Raw genomic sequence first — 20,470 nt, forward strand, 5'->3', positions numbered from 1 at the left:
CCCACTGACACCTGCACTGCGCTCCACTCACGCGGCCGCTTCCATGCGCAGCTCCAAGATGCTCCATTCTGGCCCCGCCCCTTCCCCGGGCCCCTCGGTGCACGTGCTCTTCTTCCTGCTCGTGCTCTCCACCCTCTTCCCCAGAGAGCCGAGCCCATCCGCAGGCATTCGCAGCCGAGCGCCGAGACGGGCGGCTCTCTCATTGGTGAGAAGCCGGCGCCTGCGCGGAGGCCCTCCCCCTCCTCTCCCCGCCTTCTCTGTGTCAGTCCGTCAGTCATGGAGCGGCCGCCTCGAGCCGCGGCGGCAGGCACAGTGGTAGCCCCGTCACCGCCTCCGGCCGCAGCCCGGGACGCTCCACCTCGCCTTCTCAGCGGCAGGCGCAGCAGCGCCGAGGGACTGCGCGCGCGCGCCGGGGTCGGCGGCAGCGTCTCGCGCCACTGGGCTCAGTGACTGGCGGGGCGCGAGCCCAGGAATTCCGTCTCGTGCCTGCAGTGCGAGTCACGCACCGCCTCTCCCCCGCTCCCCGCCTGCGATGCTCCAGTGAGTGCTCCTCTGTCCCCCTCCCTCTGGCATGCGGCGGCAGCGCCTCTTCCCGGGCGGGATGAGCCGAGCGTGGCGCGCGGAAGCGCCCTCGGGCCCTCCCCGGGCGGAGGCGGGCAGCCCTCCTTCCCCCTGCAGGCAGCTGCGCCGCTGTCCATCTGCACCAGGCAGCGCTGCGGGCTTCTTCAGCTGTCTGAGTCGCTTCCCACTCGCCTCCTTTCTGCGCCCACAGGCTGCAGTCCTAGCCACTTTCCTGGGAGGAAGCCCCATTCGCTCTAGTGGGACTTACTTCTGAGTAGACAGGCGCAGGCTTGGGCTCTGCATCTCCTTTGCATCTGCCATGCAAGGCAAGTGATGCCTTCTGCAGCTCTTTGCTTTGATCTGCAAAGTTGAGAGCAAAAAAGGGGGAGGGGGAAACGTGTTTCACTGTTTAAACCTGTGGGCCAGGATTGTGAGTGCACTTCCTATAGGTGACTTTTGCTGGTCACCATTGGTGGGACTGAATATACTTGTCTGATTTACTAGTAACTGCTGATTTGATTAACTGGTAAATGTGTGTAAATTAGTCTGTGGAACTCCTTGCCACCGGATATGGTGATGGCATCTGACCTGGATGCCTTTAAAAAGGGATTGGACAGATTTCTGGAGGAAAAGGCCATCACAGGTTACAAGCCATAATAGGTATGTGCAGCCTCCTGGTTTTAGAGGTAGACTACCTCAGAATGCCAGATACAAGGGAAGGCACCAAGATGCAGGTCTCCTGTTGTCTTGTGTGCTCCCTGAGGGCCAGTTCTATCCAGTTTTCCAGCCCTGGTGCAATGCAGCCCCATGGTAAGGGAACAAATGTTCCCATACCTTAAGGAGGCATCTGTGACTGCTGCCCCACTACAAGATGCAGTGCATGCCCCATTAGCACAGTTGCACCAGCACTGGAAGATTGGATAGAATTGGGCCCTGAGGCATCTGTTGGACCACTGTGAGATGCAGGAGGCTGGACTAGATGGGTCTGTGGCCTCATCCAGCAGGACTCTTCTTATGTTCTTATGATGCCGTACTGTACCATATACATTGATAGGCAGAATAACATACATTTTAAACAAGAGATGCCCCTGCCCTATGAACTTACAATCAAAATAACTATGTTTCAGGGTAGTTATAAGTACAGTATCTATAACAGGGGTGGCCAAACTTGTTTCATGTAAGAGCCACATTCGATAAACTTCAGATGTTTGAGAGGCACAATATTTAAGAAGCATTTTAATTCTTAAATACTGTATATTTATTCACCGTGAATGTTCAACTTAGGTTTTAATCCTGTGGACTCTCAGCGTATACCTGGTAAATTATTAAAAAGCTTGAAAATTTCTTATTTATCTTTATATTAATTGTGATGTAAAACAAGCTCAGCCAATATATATCCAAGAGCTGCACAATAGGTATGTTAGAGAGCCACATGTGGCTTTAGAGCTGCAGTTTGGCCACCCCGATCTGTAATTGCTCTGGTGTATGAATGAGCATTGTATCTCTATTGCACACAGAATCAAATGCTGTTGTTGTTTCCTGATCTTTGTATGATAGAGGTTTATCTTCTTCTTTTTTCTTTTTTTTTTGCCTCTGGTAAAAATTGAGAAGAGATGAAGAGTTGCTCTGGTTGTATGTGCGCAAAACAATGAATAGAAAATGTTGTTCTGTTATTCCCTAATTGTATGTGGAATGTGGTTATATGCTGCATACAAGGCTTTCAGGTCCTTTGCTCAGTTAGTAGGTCACAGATTACAAAATCTTGAGGGGAGGATGAAGACATATATTTTTAGTTTGCTTATCATGGGCAGATATGGCTACTAGAGCTGTGGTTCTCAAACTTTTAGCGCCAGGACTCACTTTTTAGAATGAGAATCTGTCAGAACCCACCAGAAGTGACATCATCAAGCAGGAAAATTTTTAACAATCCTAGGCTGCAATCCTACCCACACTTACCCAGGAGTTAGTTCCATTTACTATCATTGTTAAAAGCACAAACATAATAACCTGTTAAAAGCACGGGTCTGTAACATTTCCCCAAATGCAGTCACATACTATGGAGGCATCAAGTCTAATATTAAAAATAAAAATATTAAAAATTGAAATGAATGGGGACCCACCTGAAATTGGCTCATGACCCACCTAGTGGGTCCCAACCCACAGATTGAGAAACACTGATTGCTGTGGGCATAATTTCAACTACTGTATAGCATGTTTCAGAAAATAGGATTGGGCCCTAAATTTCCTATCCATCTTTCCAGCACCAGTGCAGCTGCAATGCAGCCCATTGGTAAGGGAACAAATGTTCCCATACCTTGAGGTGGTTTCTGTGACTGCCTTCCCACCAAAGCTGCACTGGCAGTGGAAAATTGGATAGGATTGGGCCCTCAGCAGAATAGTGAATGATTTTTGTTTCTGAATAAAAGTTGAATGTTAGAACTAGGCCTATGCTGGTTTAATTGCCCTGGATTAAAAGACATTGAGGAACTTCATGGTGGTGACATTTTCCAAATACAGCAGCAAAACTGATCTGTAAAAAACTGGAGTTGGAAGTAGGGTTTATTTTTCCCCCTCCTTCAGTGGCCTCTTTAGTAATATGTTATGGTCCAGAAACCGAAATCTGATTTGCTCCTGGTGGTCCTTACTGGCACAGAAGTAATCTATGGCTAGCTCCCAGCCTTTCTGGGTTCTCATTTTGTGTGTTAAAACCAGTGCTAGAGGAATGATCCATCCAAAGGCACATGATACAGCAAGCTTGGTGAAGCTAAGCAGGTTTGGGATTTGTGTGCCTGGATAGGAGACTATCCGAGAATGCTATGTGTGCTGCCATAAGCTCCCTGGAAGGAAGGCAGGATATAAATGTTATAAGTAAAATTCTGTCGGTGAGCAGAGTTATCCCAACAGTTCTCATTATACCCAGAATGCTTTTCTGTTTCATATCGTCTCATGCACATTTTTGGCATTCCATATAGTTTAATTTACTGTCAAGTTGGGTGGTGTGGCTTTCAATTCAAAACTAATGCAAAATGTTAAACTTTGTAAAAAAAAAAAAAAAAGGTTAATTAAAAAAAGGCTTTCAATTCAAAACTAATGCAAAATGTTAAACTTTGTAAAAAAAAAAAGGTTAAAAAAAAATAAAAGGTTATTCAGGCCAACAATGACACCTATTATGCATTATTAGGCATGAAAGTGGGTTGTATGCTCATGTGATCTCTTTTAAAAAATGGTCTAGGAACAGAAACAGATTTACATTTACCGGCAAACTATGAAACGAAAGAAGAAAAAGTGAACAAAACTGAAACTAACTTTTGATTTTTCATCTTACAGACCTGAGAAGGGCTGAAAAATAGTATGAATATTGCATAGCTGACCACAGTTTATATAACTTACTGCTGTTTTAACATCCACGGTATGCAAAACGCTAGCTGCATAGCCCCTTGTCAGTGGGCTTATGATTGAAGTGACATGTTGGGAATGGCCCTACTGAAACTGTCTAAAGTAGAAAAGATAAATATCACAAGGCAATGATACTGAAAAACTTCTGATTATTCATTTATCCTGCCTTTCTCCTTCAAAGGGATCTCCAAGGTGGTTGCAACATTTTAAAAGTACAATACTGGGAGAAAGGTGGGGTAAAAATAAAGTAATTAAATAAAAACAAATCCATACAAATGAAAACAAATCCCAATCAATCCAAAGAAATCAGGAACAAAGAAATCAATATTAAGAGCAGGGAAGATGCAAACTACAGCATTGGTGTGAAAATTAACAGAACAGCTGCTTAAAAGGAAGAAAAAGATCTTACTAAGTGACAAAAAAAACCACCAGTGAGGGACAATATTCCCTCACTGTTCCCTCTATTTTTACAGGAGTGCACAGAGCCCTAACAGAGCTGCACTGGGGCAGCTCTGGAGTGCTCAGCAGTAACATCTTCATGAGGTCCGGGATGTCATGACAGAAGCTGCAAGGGTCTCCAAATCCAGCTGTGTGGCTGTGCAGCTTGGAGGGCAGGCTGGTGAGGAAATCAGATGGCCTCCAGAGCATGGGAGCCACAGTTGAAAAATACTGTCACACGTCATTTCTCTTCCAACTAAGCTTCAGAGAAGCAGGAGCATGGAGAGGCTCACCCCTCCCCCCCCCCCGTGTTGAACAAAATGAGTGGACAGGTTCATGGTCCCAGGCCATTAAGAGCTGTAAAATTTATAACCAGCACCTTGAATTGAGCCTGAAAACACACTAGTAGCTAATGAAGTTGTCTTAAAATGAGAGTTACTTGTTCCTGTGCAGGGGTTTCCACTAGGACCCGTGCAGCAACATTTTGTACTGACTGAAGTTTCCAGTTGCCCCTCAAAAAGCATATCACAGTCATCTAATCTAGCTGAGACAAAAGCATATGTGACACACTGGCTGGATCTGTCTTTCTGGGAAAGGGGCACAGGTGGCGCACCAGTTGAAGCTTCACAAAAGTACTACACACCACAGATAACACTTGATCATTCAGGAGTAAGTCGAGTCAAAGAGCACTTCCCATATGGTGAACCTGATCTTTCAAGCATCTTAAAAATACTTCATTGCCTTAACCCCCATTTCTCACTGTCGGTCTTCCATGTAATGCTTTTTTGATTTTGGTTTCTGATAGCATGCAAATTTTTCAGTGTACAGGTGGGTTGGGGTGCATGTTGTACTATATCCACTTTTGGAATGAATAGTGCTGGCTTGCAGTTTCCTTGCAGATTTTGAAACCAACAAACCTGTTTTAAGAAGCTGCTATGTAATCTCTCCACAATCTTGTTATTTTTTATGTGATCCCCAAACCCGCTTGCTTTCTCTTGGAGGTCATGAAACGTGTACGTACAGAACAGATTCAGATGGCAGTTTCCTGCTACCTCAAGCGCAGGCAGTATGTCGACTCAGAAGGTCCTCTGAAACAAGGGTTGCGCCTGTGCCAGACTGCAGAAGAAATGGCAGCTAATCTAACAGGTAATTATCAAGAACTTCTTATGGGCTTGTAAGTATAGTGGAAGGCCTATTCTTATGTGTCCATGCATTTGTTAATAGAGTGAATTTCTGAGCAATCTTGGGGCCCTTAGTGGCAAGCATGGGCAGCTTTCCCTTCCCAGCAGGGCCAGGGCATGACAAAAGGGAAGTGGAGGCATGGGCCAGGCCCAGGCACCACCAATGTCACTTGGTCAACGGCAGCAGCTTGGAGCAGTAGCCAGACCCCAGCTGTGTGGATGTGAACTCACCACACTTCATAACACTGGTGGCTGTTTTGATGCCAGGTTGTCAGGAATGCTACAGAATTGAATGCTAGATTATTGGAGTTTTATTGTATTAAATAAACTATAAGCAATCACGTTTCATTCAGAGGTGGCTAAATTTCTTAAGCCTAAGAGCGGTGATGGGCAATTTTTTAAAACTACAGTAGTATAGAATTTAGTACCATCAGTGGACGAATGTGAGACAAATGTCTTTTTTTCTATTCAGCACACAGAAACGATAGCTTTATTTGTAAGTCTGTAATTACTGAATCTTACAGAATTGGGCTAAAAGGAATGGAAAAGAGCATTATAATATCTAATAGAAGACTGGTTTTGAGTTAATAAACTAGAATCCTGATATTTTTGTCCATGCACCTTTTTTGCATCCATAACTTGTTCTGTGATGGGCATCTGGAACTGGCAGTTGGTATGCCCTGTTCTTTTCAGGTCTTTGGATCTGGCTGTAATGAATTCCAAGGAAGGAAAAGTGCAGACAGAAGAAAATGAAAAGATAGATGGAGGAAAACAGTGGAAGAAATAAAAAACAAAAATCTCTATAATCTCAGCTAAACAAAATTAGAGTCAGAAACATTTAAAAATTCAGAACGTGTACATCAGTTGGATAATTCTGTTCACATAGTCAAGGTTACTTATTACCTTAATTCTAGCTAATTCATGACTATAGAGGGGAACAAAACCACTCCTCGTTTTTGATTTAACTTGTGATGAAAAAGGAGTGACATTTTAATTTAACCATACTCTTTAATTTCATGTATGAGTTTGATTGTGTGAGCCCTCACAAACTTTGGCTGTATTGGCTCAACCACTTCAGTCATTTAGACTTTTAAGGGATGCTTTAAATCTGTAGTTCAAGCAGGCTATATTTATATAGCCTAATACAACAAGTCTTCGCCATTGTTGCCAACTGTCAAGTAACATTGTCTCAAAAGTTCACTTTTTATGAAACCCCAAGAATGCTGATGGCTCTAATAATGAAGGTAAGCAATGTTCTAGCCTGCCAGAGCTTAACTGACTGTGGATTTCCCAATATAAATAAAGGGTAGTACAAGGCTGTGGTCAAAGCTACAAGGAGTAATCTGCACAGACAGTAGTACAGGTTCGTATTGGGGGGAAAATATTCACAACTGTGAGACATATTTATTGCTCAGTCTTACCAAAGAATTATATAAGGGCTAGTGCACAGATCAGTGATTCAATTACTCTACAATCTAGCACTCGCCAATGAACATATGAGTGGCTTCAATGGAAAGTATTCTTTGAGGTGATACAGGGGATACAAAACTCTGTGGTGTTGGTTTTTTATGATGGTTTCTGACACTGAAGTTCTCTCTTTGTTACATGTTTGGTTGTGAATGTTAACTAGTCTTGCATTGTTGGACAAAACATGTTAGGTAGTATGTTCTTTAGTCATACCCCAGTTTACAGTGTGGCAATGAAATGCAGATCTGTTTTTGATTTATCAATTTGATATAATTATTTATTTATAATTTGATTTATCAATGAGCATGTGAAACATGCAAATAGGTCCAGCACTATTGCTTGTGCTGTTGAGATGAACAAATGGCCCCTTATTTACTAAGGTGAGAATAATACTGTTTTAGGGCCCAATCCTATCCAGTTTTTCAGTGCTGGTGCAGCCATGCCAATGGGGCATGCACTGCATCCTGTGGTGGCGAGGCGGTCACAGAGGTCTCCTTAAAGTATGGAAACATTTGTTCTGTTATCTTGCAGCTGCACTGAGGCTGCTCCGGTGCTGGAAATTTGAATAGGATTGGGCCCTTTGTGACTTTAAAAATATTGTGTGTTGGCATGTAGACGACCAGTGTACCGGGGGGCGCGGGGCACGGCAGAGGGCATCAAGCTTGAAATGCAGTCTTTCTTTCTTGCCTATGGCAATTTTGGAAACTCTTGTTTTTGCACAATTAGTTGACCAAAACCCTTGGTGAATGCATGTTTCAGTATGAGAATAGTAGTGTGCTGCATTGTTACTTTTTAATGCCTTTTGGAAGCTAATTTTCTGAACCTTTGTTTATTTCCTCAGTTCAATCTGAATCAGGTTGTGCCAACATTGTCTCTGCTGCACCTTGCCTAGCAGACCCACAACAATATGAAGTACAGTTTGGGCGATTGCGCAATTTTCTTACAGGTAGGTAGCAACCTGATTGGAAGTGTGTGTGCATTAAACTTAATGGATGTATACAACAGTTTGGGAGACCAGGCTCTGGAATGATTCCCCCCCCTCCCCAGTTACTATCTGCAGGGACCAGAAACATCTCGCCTCTCCTGTTCTTTTCAAGTTGCTTCTGTAGCATTTGTTTGTGAAGCTTTTACTATAGTATTATTATTATTATTAATAACAACAACAACAAAAGTATTTATGTACCGTTTTTCAACGGAAAGTTCACAAAGCGGTTTACAGAGAAAACCAAACAAACAACTAATGGCTCCCTGTCCCAGAAGGGCTCACAAGCTAAAAGGATGAAAAAGAACACTAGCAGACAGCCACTAGAAAAGACAGTGCTGGGGTGAGGAGGGCCAGTTACTCCCCGCCCCACCCGCTAAATAAAAGGAGAGCACCCGCTTAAAAAGTGCCTCTTACCCAGTTAGCAGGGGAAATTGTACTGTAGGGGCCTTACCGGATCTAGTCTGCCACACAAAGTCATCCAGCCTGCGCAAAGACTCCCACCCAATTTGCTGCATGCTGGACAGGGAATGACTGATTGGGCAGAAAGCTTTGCATCCTGGGTTGAGCTCTGCACAGCTGCTTCCAGGAATTCAGCAACTGGGAGTTTGGCAATGAGATTATTGTCAAACGTCAGGCACCTCTGCTCAAAAATGTTACCAGCCCCTGTCTTGCAGTTTTTGTTGGGCTGAAGACTATTTTCCACTGCAGAGGTGAAAATGATACAATGAAACAAAGCACCAGATGTGTTAACAGGGATTTAGTGCCTAGCATAAGTACAGATGATATTTTATTGCCAGTAGTGGGGATACATTCAGAAGGCAGGGTGCAGGTGCAAGTGGCTGCCTGCCCCTCTTCCTGATGCTGCTGTTTTCTACTAATAGTCTTTCAGTGCATTTTTCTTCTAGAATCTAGGCCTAGAAAAAAAGCAGGACCACTTTGTAAATTGTTCTTAAAGCCCAGAAAAAGGATTTGCATAGATACTGCTAAAGCCCTTTTTTTAGACTGTAAAGAACACCACAGAGTTCTCCTGGCTTCTACTTGGGTGTTAAATGGTCACATTAGTCCTGCACAATCCTGACTGGGAGACAGCATTGCAATTGGATGGAAAGGGAAGAGGGCTGCAGGCTTTGCAAACAGTTAGCAGGGCAGAAGGAAGAATATATTTAGACAACAAATAATGTGCTGATGCTTTCTTGTGCTTCCTGAAGGTGGAAAAAGAGAAATATATCTTAGACATTTAGGTGAGAGAGTGAAGGGGATACAGAAGAAAATTACCTTTTTGTTAAAAGAACCTGATAAACTAAATGGATTCTTAAGAGATTTTTCTGTTTTCTAGCAAGGGTGGGCGGTCCTCATATATAATCTTCTAAATATGGGAAGAAAATAGTCCCAGGAAAGAGGTAGAATGAAGTGGGGTGGTTATGCCAACTGATCTACACAGAGCAGCATATCCTACTCAGGAGTTCATTACACTGTGTTCCTGGAATTCCCTTTGGGGTTTGCTTTGGCCAAGAGTCAGAAAACAAGCACGCAATGACAAAAATAAAACTGTGAAACACAGCATGTTGTAGTACACTTCAAAAACAAACTCTGCTGGTGGCTTCATTTTTATCCATTCCCAGGTCCAATATGTAAAAAAAAAAAAAAAAAAAAAAAAAAAGGCTCCCCCCCTTGGATAATTACATTCTGAATCTCATCTTGAATAGAAGACCCCTTAAGTGATTAAAATTGTGGTTAAGAGCAGGGATGAGGGCTCTTTTTAGAAAAGAATTTTTAGAATTCTTTGTGTTCTAAAATGGCTATGTGTGTGTTGACGAGTTGAATGTCACATGGGCAGAACCATCCAAACCCCTTTCCCGCCAGCCGGTGCAAGTCCCTTGCGTTGGTTCCCAAGTGTTGCGAATGTGTTGTAAAGCATGTTCATAGCTACTTGGGAGGAGGCTAGGCCAGCGCATGAATGTGTACTGGCCTAGCAATGCCAGACCTGTGCCAGGAGAGGGTAAGTTTCTGCTGGCCTGGGCAGGCTGGCACAGGGGGCTGGAGAGTGTGCCGGTAGGGTGTGTTACAGGTGGGAAGAAGGCAGTTTGGGCGGGGAAGAGCAGCCTGGGAGGCAGATTGGGCCCAGGAGGGGGGTGGGACCAGCTGCAGCAGCACCTGCCAGATCCTAACCCCTGGCCCAACCAGTATTATACAGACTGTTCGAATTGCGCCCACAAAATTGTGGACACAGATCTGAGAAGCCCCATAGGGTTGGCTAGTGCCCAACACATGATAAGGGGAATAAAACCCCCTTACTCCAAGTTGTACCCAAGCCTGCACCTACCTTGCACTGGATTCAGCACAGTGCCTGTTCCAGCACAGGTTAGGATTGTGCCCAGTGTCATGTGCTGTATAATTTAAACAAATGACCAAAAGACTACTCCAATTGCTTGTCTTGCTTTCATTGTAGTGGCAGTGAGAAATGAGTAGGATAGAAAGATGATTCTTTGTTCTTGTCTTTTAGATTCAGATTCCCAGCACAGCCATGAAGTCATGCCTCTTCTGTATCCTCTCTTCGTCTACCTCCATCTTCATATGGTCCAAAATGGCCTAAAGAGCACAGTGGACAGTTTCTATAGTCGCTTCCATGGGATGTTCTTGCAGAACGCCAGCCAGAAGGATATCATTGAGCAGTTACAGACCACCCTAACAATTCAAGACATCCTGTCAAACTTCAAACTCCGGGCATTTCTGGACAACAAGTATGTCATCCGTCTTCAAGAAGACAGCTACAACTTTCTCCTTCGCTACCTCCAAAGTGACAACAACAATGCTCTTTGCAAAGTCCTCTCTTTGCACATTCACTTAGATGTGCAACCAGCCAAGAGGATGGACTATCAGCTGTATGCTAGCGGTGGCTCTTCACGCAGTGAGACCAATGGCCTGGAACCTGCTGATGTGCCTGCTTCCATCCTGCAGAACGAGGCAGCCTTGGACATATTGCAAGACAGCATTAAAAGAGTCAAAGATGGGCCTCCTTCGCTCACCACTATATGCTTCTATGCATTCTATAACACTGAGCAGTTGCTAAACACAGCAGAGATCTCACCGGATAGCAAGCTGCTTGCTGCTGGCTTTGACAATTCGTCTGTAAAGCTGTGGAGCTTGCGGTCCAAGAAGCTGAAATCTGAGCCTCATCTGGTAGATGTGTCCCGAATTTGCCTAGCCTGTGATATCTTGGATGAGGAGGTCAGAATGTCCTTTTATCCCCTTTTAATTATTGAGGAATGTGTGTGGCGTACCTTATGTTGATAATGAAATGGTTTACTTAGTGGTTTCTCGCAGCCTGTCATAATGAGCCTCTCAAATTAAGCAAACCGTCTCATCAGTGCTTTCCATCTGTCCCACCATTATAGAAGGAAAGTGCTTGGGAGCACCATTTCTAGCTGGGTGAAGGTTTAGGTGAGCATTATAGGTGCTGATGCCCCCATCTGTGCACTATTGAATGGAATGTAGCAGATGAGTACTCTCTTGCTTATCCCAATGTGAGTGTGCACATTCGCTTCTTTGCTAATAATTGGGCTTGCCACCACAGCTTTGTGCTTGTCATGGGATTAAGTATTAATACTCCCAGTTTCAAGGGTTGAATGAGGTAATTCAAGCTCAGGAAGAGAGAAACATCAGGTAATAAAGATACTTTGACTGTTAATCTCCTTTAAAATCAATATTATAAGATTTTTATAAAGTACGTTCTTCCTCTGCCTCTGACCCATAGTGCTGAGGAATATAAAATAGGCACAATTCAGGAAGATGCTTGACTAACCCCACTAGTATTTCTTTCCCCTTCTGCACCCAACTTGGCTGCCCAAGGAAAAGCAGAATTATCACTGGAGACTTCATTCTTGGTGAGGTCTTGTGTGAATAATACTAGAATTACACTAGAGCCGCGCTTCTCAAAATGTGGGTCTGGGACCTACCAGTGGGTTGTGACCCAACTCTTGGTGGTTCATGAAAGTGATAGGGCAGAATAGGCTACATGTATCAAGAATTAAACAAGCTGTTACTTTGGGGAAAGGGGAACACTGCTGCCCAATCACCATTATAGCCACACCCCTTGGCATTTATAAATCAGGCAGCAGCCTCTAGGGCCACTAAAAGGTTTGAGAACCACTATACTAAAGAAGTGAGCCAAGAAGGAAGAGGCAAGAAAAACTAGTAAGACAAAAGACAACAAAAATGAGAATAAAGAAATAGGCTGGAGAAGTGGATATCCAAAAAGCATCAAAGTTAAGAAGCATAGAGATGATGCTGAGTAGAATGTTATTAACTGAATAGTTCTTAGTGCAATTGAAAGTGCTGCGGGAGAAAAGTGGAATCTACTCCTATTTAATTTTTTTAATACAGTTGAAGGCTAGAAAAAATGTCAGGAACTGAATTGCTCACAGTTGAGCAAACCACTGTCACATTTAGAGAGGCAGGGAGGAAAGTATTTGAAGTCCCAGTAATACCTAAAAGAAGGCAATACATTAATGGGGTGCCTTCAGAATTCCAGATGGCTTGCATAAGCATGTTAGAGTATCTCAAAACCTCATTTTTTTCTTTTGCAACTCTTATGAACGATATAAGCTTAACTGTCAGTAATGCATCCCACTTTCTTCTTAGCCAGTAGATAACATCTGTTGGCCATGTGGGTGCTCTTTCAACCCATGCTGTTAATAAAGTAATCATTAATTCTCCATTTCATTTTCTCATCCTAAAAGAATTACTAATGGATTTAATGGAATTGCTTGTCCTATTGTTCATTTTATTATCGCAATTACATCCAAAAAACTCATAGTGTGCACTAAGAACCACTTGTCTGGAATAAAGAGGAGGACAATGAGAGAGCACTTAACACCTTCATTTTAAGCTGATCAGGAAAAGAATGGTTGTGTTCCCCAGACTCAGAAAGTTGGCCTTTGATACGTAACACAGACATAGGGTCTGCATGCTTCATATACAGCAGTGCAGTGCTTCATAGGACTAAAGAGAGTCTTTGCGTCTGAAGTCTGTATACTTCCTGCCCAGAGATAGTGTCTGACCCAAGGTCAGCCAAGAAGCTTCATGGCTAAGCAGGGATTTGAACCTGGATCTTCCAGGTCTAAGCCCAACTCCCAAATACTATACAGCTGTGCTTGGAAGATTCATAAGGTGCCTCCCAGTCTCCAGGGCCTGGTGGCATATTAATTTGTAACATTCTGAAGAAACTATAAAGTGCTTTAAAGAGTTCCAAAGGCTGTTATGAATGTTATGAATATTAAACCCAAACAAATGTTTAATTTACATGTGCAGACCCTTGTGTGGTGGCGGAAATGAGACATCTGAAAGTCCAGAAGTCTTAGGGCTTTATTACATTTGATTTTCAGTTGGTTTCCCATTCATGCAACATAATTACACTTACAGGTTATAACTTAACAATACAATTAACTAAAGCCCTCCCACATACAACTTGGTGTACAGGGAATTTTTTTCTCTTGATCTGTCAGAGATAAAAAGGGACTGAAAACGCATGAGAATGTAACATGGCATTCTTTCAGAGGGATAACTTTTTCTCTGTCCTGTCATTCTGACAGATTGGTCTTGAGAACAAAGTTTTTTATCTCATGTCTTCTGATTATTCAACCTGCACTTCAAGAAATGATACCTGGCTTTGTATTCAATAAGAATTGCCACATTCCCTCAAAGTCAACTTGAATGACTGTCTATACTGACTTCCACTATGCTTTTTTTTTGGGGGGGGGGGAACCTTTGCAATTTAATTCACAAAACAAAAAAAATTATTCCAAGATGCTGTTGAATCTCATTGGCTACAGGACTGAAGTTCATTGCACAATGGGAGTGGATCCTTTGAAAAAATCACACAATCTTCTGCATATACTGCAGATGTTGGTCTATTACGAGGAATTATACGAGGAAGTTCACCTTATGCAAACCCATGCTTATGCATACCCTCTGCTTTCCACTTCCATGAAATACTTCTAGGAGGTAAAGCAATGAAAAAGATGGGTTGGAGCCAAACTTGTGCAACGGGAATGAAGTTCAAGCAAGAGATCTTGTTTGCAAGCTGCAGTCTCTGAACCCTACAAAAGATCCTTTCGGGGGATCCTTGGGGTGATGTGGAAGGATCCTTGGGGTGATGTGTAATTTTTTCCTGCTAAAAATTAGTGCCCTCCTATGACTGCACATCAGCAACTTCCTGGCATTTGGCGATGATACCATTACATCATCGCTGACTTCTGGTTCAACTGAGCTCCGAGCTGCGCAGTCACGCAGCTTAGCAGCGACACTGATGGGAGGGGGAATCCCTGAAAACTGGGTGGACTCCACCTGTAGAAAGTATGTCTGCCAAATTTTCAGGATTCTCCCTTTTCACTGGAGCTCCTGAGAGGAACGCAGTGCCACTGGAATGGTCCCAATCTGATAAACACAGTCCCCAACACTTGAGAAGGAAGTCTGCCTGCTACAAACTGACTAAGAAAATATATTGAGTCCTATGGAAAGTGAAACTGAGCCATACGTGCATGTTTACTCATGAGTAGGTGATTGTGCCTTGGCTCATATCAAAGGTTAGGTGAAGGGGAACGAAAGGCCACCAGAATGGACTCAATCCAATGAATGTGGAGCTCAACAAACATTCCTGAAAGGCCCCCCCATCATAATAAAAAGAATAAAAACAGAGGTTTGGGGCAAGGTGAAACTAGTTTTTAAAAGCCTTGTAAAGCTAGATGTCTCCTAATAGCGTGTCATTTTACAGAGTGCGTCCCATTGCTAAAATGTTTGAGAACCACTGTTCTATAGTATTGATGGTGGTGCCTTGGAGCTTGAAATGTTTCTCGTAGCAAAAGTTATAGCATGGGTAAGCATTAACAGCCTTATGAAGTATATAAGGCTATATAAGGTTCTGTTGCTATACTGAGTTACCCATCTTGGATTGGAAAAACTTTCTTGAATGTAGATCTCAGATTTTTCACCATTATGTACACTGAACAAATAAACTGTCCTCTTTGTTGCTGCATCCAGGATGAAGAGGATGATAATGTGGGTACAGAGATGAAGATACTCAGAGGGCACTGTGGACCAGTGTATAGCACAAGGTTTCTGTCAGATAGTTCAGGACTCTTGTCCTGTTCAGAAGACACCTCCATCAGATACTGGGACCTTGGATGTTTTACAAACACTGTGTTGTACCAAGGGCATGCATACCCTGTATGGGATCTGGACATCAGTCCTTGTAGCCTGTATTTTGCCAGTGGTTCCCATGACCGCACAGCAAGACTCTGGTCATTTGATCGGACGTATCCACTGCGGATATATGCAGGCCATTTGGCAGATGTGGACTGCATTAAGTTTCACCCCAATTCTAACTACTTGGCAACAGGATCCACAGACAAAACAGTGCGCCTATGGAGTGCCCAGCAAGGAAACACAGTACGCCTGTTCACAGGTCACCGTGGTCCTGTGCTCTCACTTGCATTTTCTCCAAATGGTAAGTATTTGGCTTCAGCAGGTGAAGACCAGCGGTTAAAGCTGTGGGATTTGGCATCTGGCACACTTTACAAAGAACTACGAGGGCACACAGATAATATCACCAGCCTTACTTTTAGTCCGGACAGTAGCTTGATTGCTTCTGCGTCAATGGACAACTCTGTTCGGGTTTGGGACATTCGAAACACATACTGCAATGCCCCCGTAGATGGCTCTTCCAGTGAGCTAGTAGGTGTCTATACTGGACAGATAAACAATGTACTGAGTGTACAATTCATGGCCTGTAACCTTCTTCTGGTGACTGGAATTGCACAAGAGAATCAGGAACATTAATTTTTTTTAAATGGGGGGGGGTTGTTATTGAAAGTCAGAGTCTATTATAAACTGAGATTATATATAATTGACTGTGAAAATTGTCTGTTTCTCCCATTGGTGGACATGTCCAGAAAGATGGAAATACTGTACTTGAAGATGTCTTGCATTATGGCAAAAGGACAGGGCAGGGACGGCAATAGAGAACTTCATTGTAGTTGTATGCTGACTAATAATGCAAGAGCAGGTAGCAGTGGGGGGAAGCCAACAACCCATGCTTTATAGGAATGCCCAAAACTTGGTCCAAACAACTAAAAACATCAACTTGGTATTTACATTTAAAGACCTTGCATTGATGGGTACGTCCTATTTAACTGCTTTGTGAGGTTTGTGTGTCTGTATCAGTTGTTTAGCTCATTGACTACTTCCCCATTGAATTTTCAGAGGTACTAGAATCCTTGCCATAATATTGGAAATAAAACTTGTTTTGTTACAGGGATGCTCCCAAACATAAGCAACATAACAATAATGTCTAAAATAGCTTTAGGGCAGGCATCTAGCTTGCTAGTATAAGAGACATGGTATTTTTCTAATTCAGAAATAAAAAGGTTATCTGAATGTGACAATGCCCTGTCTCTAGAAAAAGATACAATTTGGATCTGATTTCTTACACTGGCTATAATATTTGTAGCTATTCTTAGATCAGAAATCGTGGATTTTTCCAAGCCTGGTGGCATTGTGATGGGGTACAAAATAGCAGACAGATGACTGGGTAGTAAGTAGCATGCCTGCAGAAAACAGCTAGCAAAGCATAGCATGTTTGGACTTTAATAGGAAGGGGCACACTGCACCCCATCATCAGAACTATTTCCTACAAATGAATGTTGACAAAAATGAGAAAATTAGAATTACTAAATTATTAATTGTGAGAAGACGTAGCTTTGCCAATTTCTGATTTTCCACAGAATACTGAAACAAGTTGTTTCATGAAGATGCCATACGAGAGTGTGAGCATGCAGAATCTGGGGGTGGGAAAAGCAAACTCTAATTTTGTCATTCAAAGAAAAGATTGAATATTTCTGCTTTCAGGAAAGAGATTTTGTATTTTTGTTTTGTTTTCTATTAAAGCATTTTGTTTAAAGAGACGTTTGGTATTTCTTTGTGGAAGTGAGAAGGCTGTAAGCCTCTGTAGGAAGTTAAACATAATTTTGCCTTGCAGGTTGCTTTTATGCACTGCTCAAACAAGGGAAACAAGCTCTTCTGGAGATGCATTCTGGAAGGAGTTATTGATGCTCTCAATCACCTGGTTTAACAGAAGCTGTGTGCTTGCATCCACAAGTGATAATAAAAACCAGGATTCAGTGAGGGCCCAATCTTATCCAAATTTCCGGTGCTGATGCAGCTGTGCAATTGGGGTAGTCCTGCAGTTGGGTTAGGGGATAATCACAGAGGCCTCCTTAAGGTAAGGGAACATTTGTACCTGTACCTCAGGGCTGCACTGCAGCTGCATCAGTGCTGGAAAGTTAGGTAGGATTGGGCCCTGAGTCCTCCATTACAGGTATTTGTACAGGCATTACAGATAATTAGTACTTTTAACACTATCATATGCTATAGCAAGACATTTCTGATCCCCTTCTTAACATAAGGAGGCAAAATTATGGCTGAGAAAGCCAAAGCTAGTTTTGGCTTTTGAGCCTGGTCTGAGCCGCTACTGAATAGGCTACATAGAATTCATAGCATAGGGGAAAAAGTGGAAGTGAATGTGAAACTAACCATCATCTTCAGCAGTAGCAACACAGACAATGCTTGGATTCTGCAGTACAAATATATGCAACTTTCTGAATACAACCTGCAGAATTAAGCTTTCTTGGTAAAGAATTTCAGTTAACACAATGCAAATATGCAATATGCAAAGGCCAGGGTTATACACTGCCATTTCATATTTCAATCACATTCGTTGTGCTAATGGGATAGCTCCCAAGATGTTTAGCTGCTTAGATTATCTTGAAATCTGGATCAACACGAGTACTTTATTTCATTATATTAACATTTATAAGCTGCTTTTTTTGACCAAAAAAGACTATAACAGCAGCATACAAGAACAAGCTTTTTTAAAATCGAGGCAATTAAAAAACCTAAAAACAAATCTGAAGCAGCATAAAAAAGTAGAATAAGTCAATCTCATTGAAACACTACCAGTCTTGTCTGAAGCAATCTAGAGGTGATATACATGGTCACCAGTAAAAGTTAATTCTTAAAATTGTCATTGTCCTCAGCCCTTGTGTCTACACAGTAAATTTTATTAAACTTAATTTCCAAGTAAGGGTATTTTGGATTGAGGTATAGTATCTAATTATGTATTATATGAACATGGAATATGTATGCAAACCCATACAGAAATGCTCTAGTATATGGTTCCTTCTTGCAAAATTAACATGATTCAGATTGTCCCCTTGATTAATGCTCCTCAGTAAGGCTGAGAGCCCACTCCTATACATGCCTACATAGAAGTAAGTCCCCTTATTGTTAATGAGTTTTACTCGTTAATTGTGGATAGGATTGCAGCCTACGGGCCCAATCCTATCTAATTTTCCAGTGCTGGTGCAGCTGTGCTAATGGTGCATGTGCTGTACCCTTTGGTGGGGAGGCAGTCACAGAGGCCTCCTCAAGGGTAGGAAACATTTGTTCCCTTACCTCAGGGCACCATTGCAGTTGCACCGGTGCTGGAAAGTTGAATAAGATTGGGCCCTAAGTCTTTGTCTAGAAAATTATGGTTCTTGAAGTGAAAAATGCTAAGTATGCACACATGAGCACTAAACTTTGACTGCCAAATAAAGATAGTTTTATATTTTCCAAGTAAATATACCTTAAGTCTGTTAGTGTTTCCCTTCTTGGTTTGGCAGTGGGAAGGAAGCTGGTTCTGAACCAAGACAAAACTTCTTGCTCATAAATCTTCAAGCTTTTAGCATGTTTTGACATTCATGTTACATACCCTGAATAACTAACTTGCTTGCTGTAGTTTGAAAAAAAAAACCCCACTTCTGTGTGTAAAGAGATTGGAATTCATAATGAGGACGCTTTTTGTACTTTTATAGTGCATTTTTAAAATGCATCACAATAATCTATAGCCACCATCCTGTGGCAAAAAATTAGACCATCACTTGTGCTTTTCTGAAACAGTCAACATTATAAATATTAAAGGTAAGATTTCATATTAAGTGAACTTATCTTAAAACTTTTGCCATCCTGTTTTATATGAGTTTTTTTTTTTTTTACTGTTTTTGAGATGTCTGTCAGGGCTTCAGGACATAATTCGACTCCATTACAGCTGTGTTACTAATGTCAGGCACATTCTTTGAGGGTCATGAAATGGCTGCCTTTGTCTTAGATGTCATATTGCTTGTGCTGAGCCAAGCTCTAAAACGGTACCATTACAGGACCCCTGTGTGATAGTGTCAGTGAATGCACAAATAAGCTCTGCCAGTTTCATAAGGCCACTGTTGAACTGCAATTACAAAAAAAAAAAGAAAGAAAAAAGGCCACTTCATAAGTTTCATAAGGCCACTGTTGAACTGCAATTACAAAAAGAAAAAAGAAAAAATATCAGATAGAAGCATTATGAAAACTACAGTAAGCTTACTAGTGTGTTAAAAGCTCCCCTGCAGGTGCAGAACTTCTCTTAATAGTTGAGATTAACTACATTTATAGTGCTAGAGGAGCATCCAGAATTGTTTGCCTACCATATTGAGCATCTGTGTGACAAACATCTATATTTGAAAGACAGGTATCGAGGTAAACATTTTGCAACAGGTCCTATAGGGGGAAATGGATTTTCTTCCAGGCTTAGGTATCGACATTTACAAATGTCGATCTGCTTGATCCATCAGGAAAAAAAAATGCCTTACCTGTAAGCCTAGCCTTTTCACACAGACCAGCTGTTTGCTTGGTAGTTATTTTACAAAGGAAAAGAGAATGTTCCAACAGGTCTGTGAGAACAGTTATGCACCATCGCATTTTTCTTGGCTTTAGAAACTATCTCCAGTGGGAACACCCTCCATCATGTGCAGTGCCCTAACAGAAAAAGAAAAAAACAGGATGAAAACTCAGGATTCATGGAGAATAGCATTTTTTTAAAGAAGTGTTTCTGTACAATATTTTAAATGATGCTGAAAAGACATGATAAATGTAATTAGCTTTCTTGCAATCCATATTTTAAGCTTTATACCCTCTGCCATTCTGAGACATTTTTGCAGCATTTACTAGCTGCCACAGGAATTGACTGTTCAATTTTATTAGCCTCATATAATTTCCAAATGCCAACATCTGGTCCAAACTGTAACTAGAATTAGTGCAGGCTATAAATCTTTGCAAGATTGTCTTGACTTGCGCACTGTTCTTTAGTGACAAAATTTATCTTTGTTGCTATTAAACTTGCAAGATTGGGAGGGGGAGGTTAGTTAGCATTCATCTATGATGGATAATCTATCACAGGGATGTCCAAACTTTTTGGCAAGAGGGCCACAACTCTCTGACACTGTGTTGGGGGCAGAAAAATTTACATTTAAAATTTGAATAAATTTGAATAAATTTACATAAATGAATGTTAAAGATAGAACTTGTATGAACG

At 42.1% G+C, this 20,470-nt stretch overlaps 1 protein-coding gene across 2 annotated transcripts; it reads left to right on the top strand.

Annotated features, from left to right (window-relative positions):
- The first annotated feature begins 280 nt into the window (after positions 1 to 280).
- TAF5L (TATA-box binding protein associated factor 5 like) lies at positions 281 to 16,965 on the top strand. Of its 2 annotated transcripts, none has more exons than XM_066611421.1 (5): positions 281 to 540; positions 5,397 to 5,541; positions 7,885 to 7,989; positions 10,532 to 11,256; positions 15,067 to 16,965. In XM_066611421.1, the coding sequence occupies exons 2-5, from the start codon at positions 5,400 to 5,402 to the stop codon at positions 15,862 to 15,864; spliced, it is 1,770 nt and encodes a 589-aa protein (XP_066467518.1). In that variant the 5' UTR covers positions 281 to 540; positions 5,397 to 5,399; the 3' UTR covers positions 15,865 to 16,965. The 2 variants fall into 2 exon arrangements, with proteins under 2 accessions (XP_066467518.1, XP_066467519.1); XM_066611422.1 differs by lacking the exon at positions 281 to 540 and adding an exon at positions 3,888 to 3,970.
- Positions 16,966 to 20,470: the final 3,505 nt, after the last annotated feature.

Source organism: Tiliqua scincoides, chromosome 1 (assembly GCF_035046505.1).
Source record: "Tiliqua scincoides isolate rTilSci1 chromosome 1, rTilSci1.hap2, whole genome shotgun sequence".
Lineage (NCBI taxonomy): Eukaryota > Metazoa > Chordata > Lepidosauria > Squamata > Scincidae > Tiliqua > Tiliqua scincoides.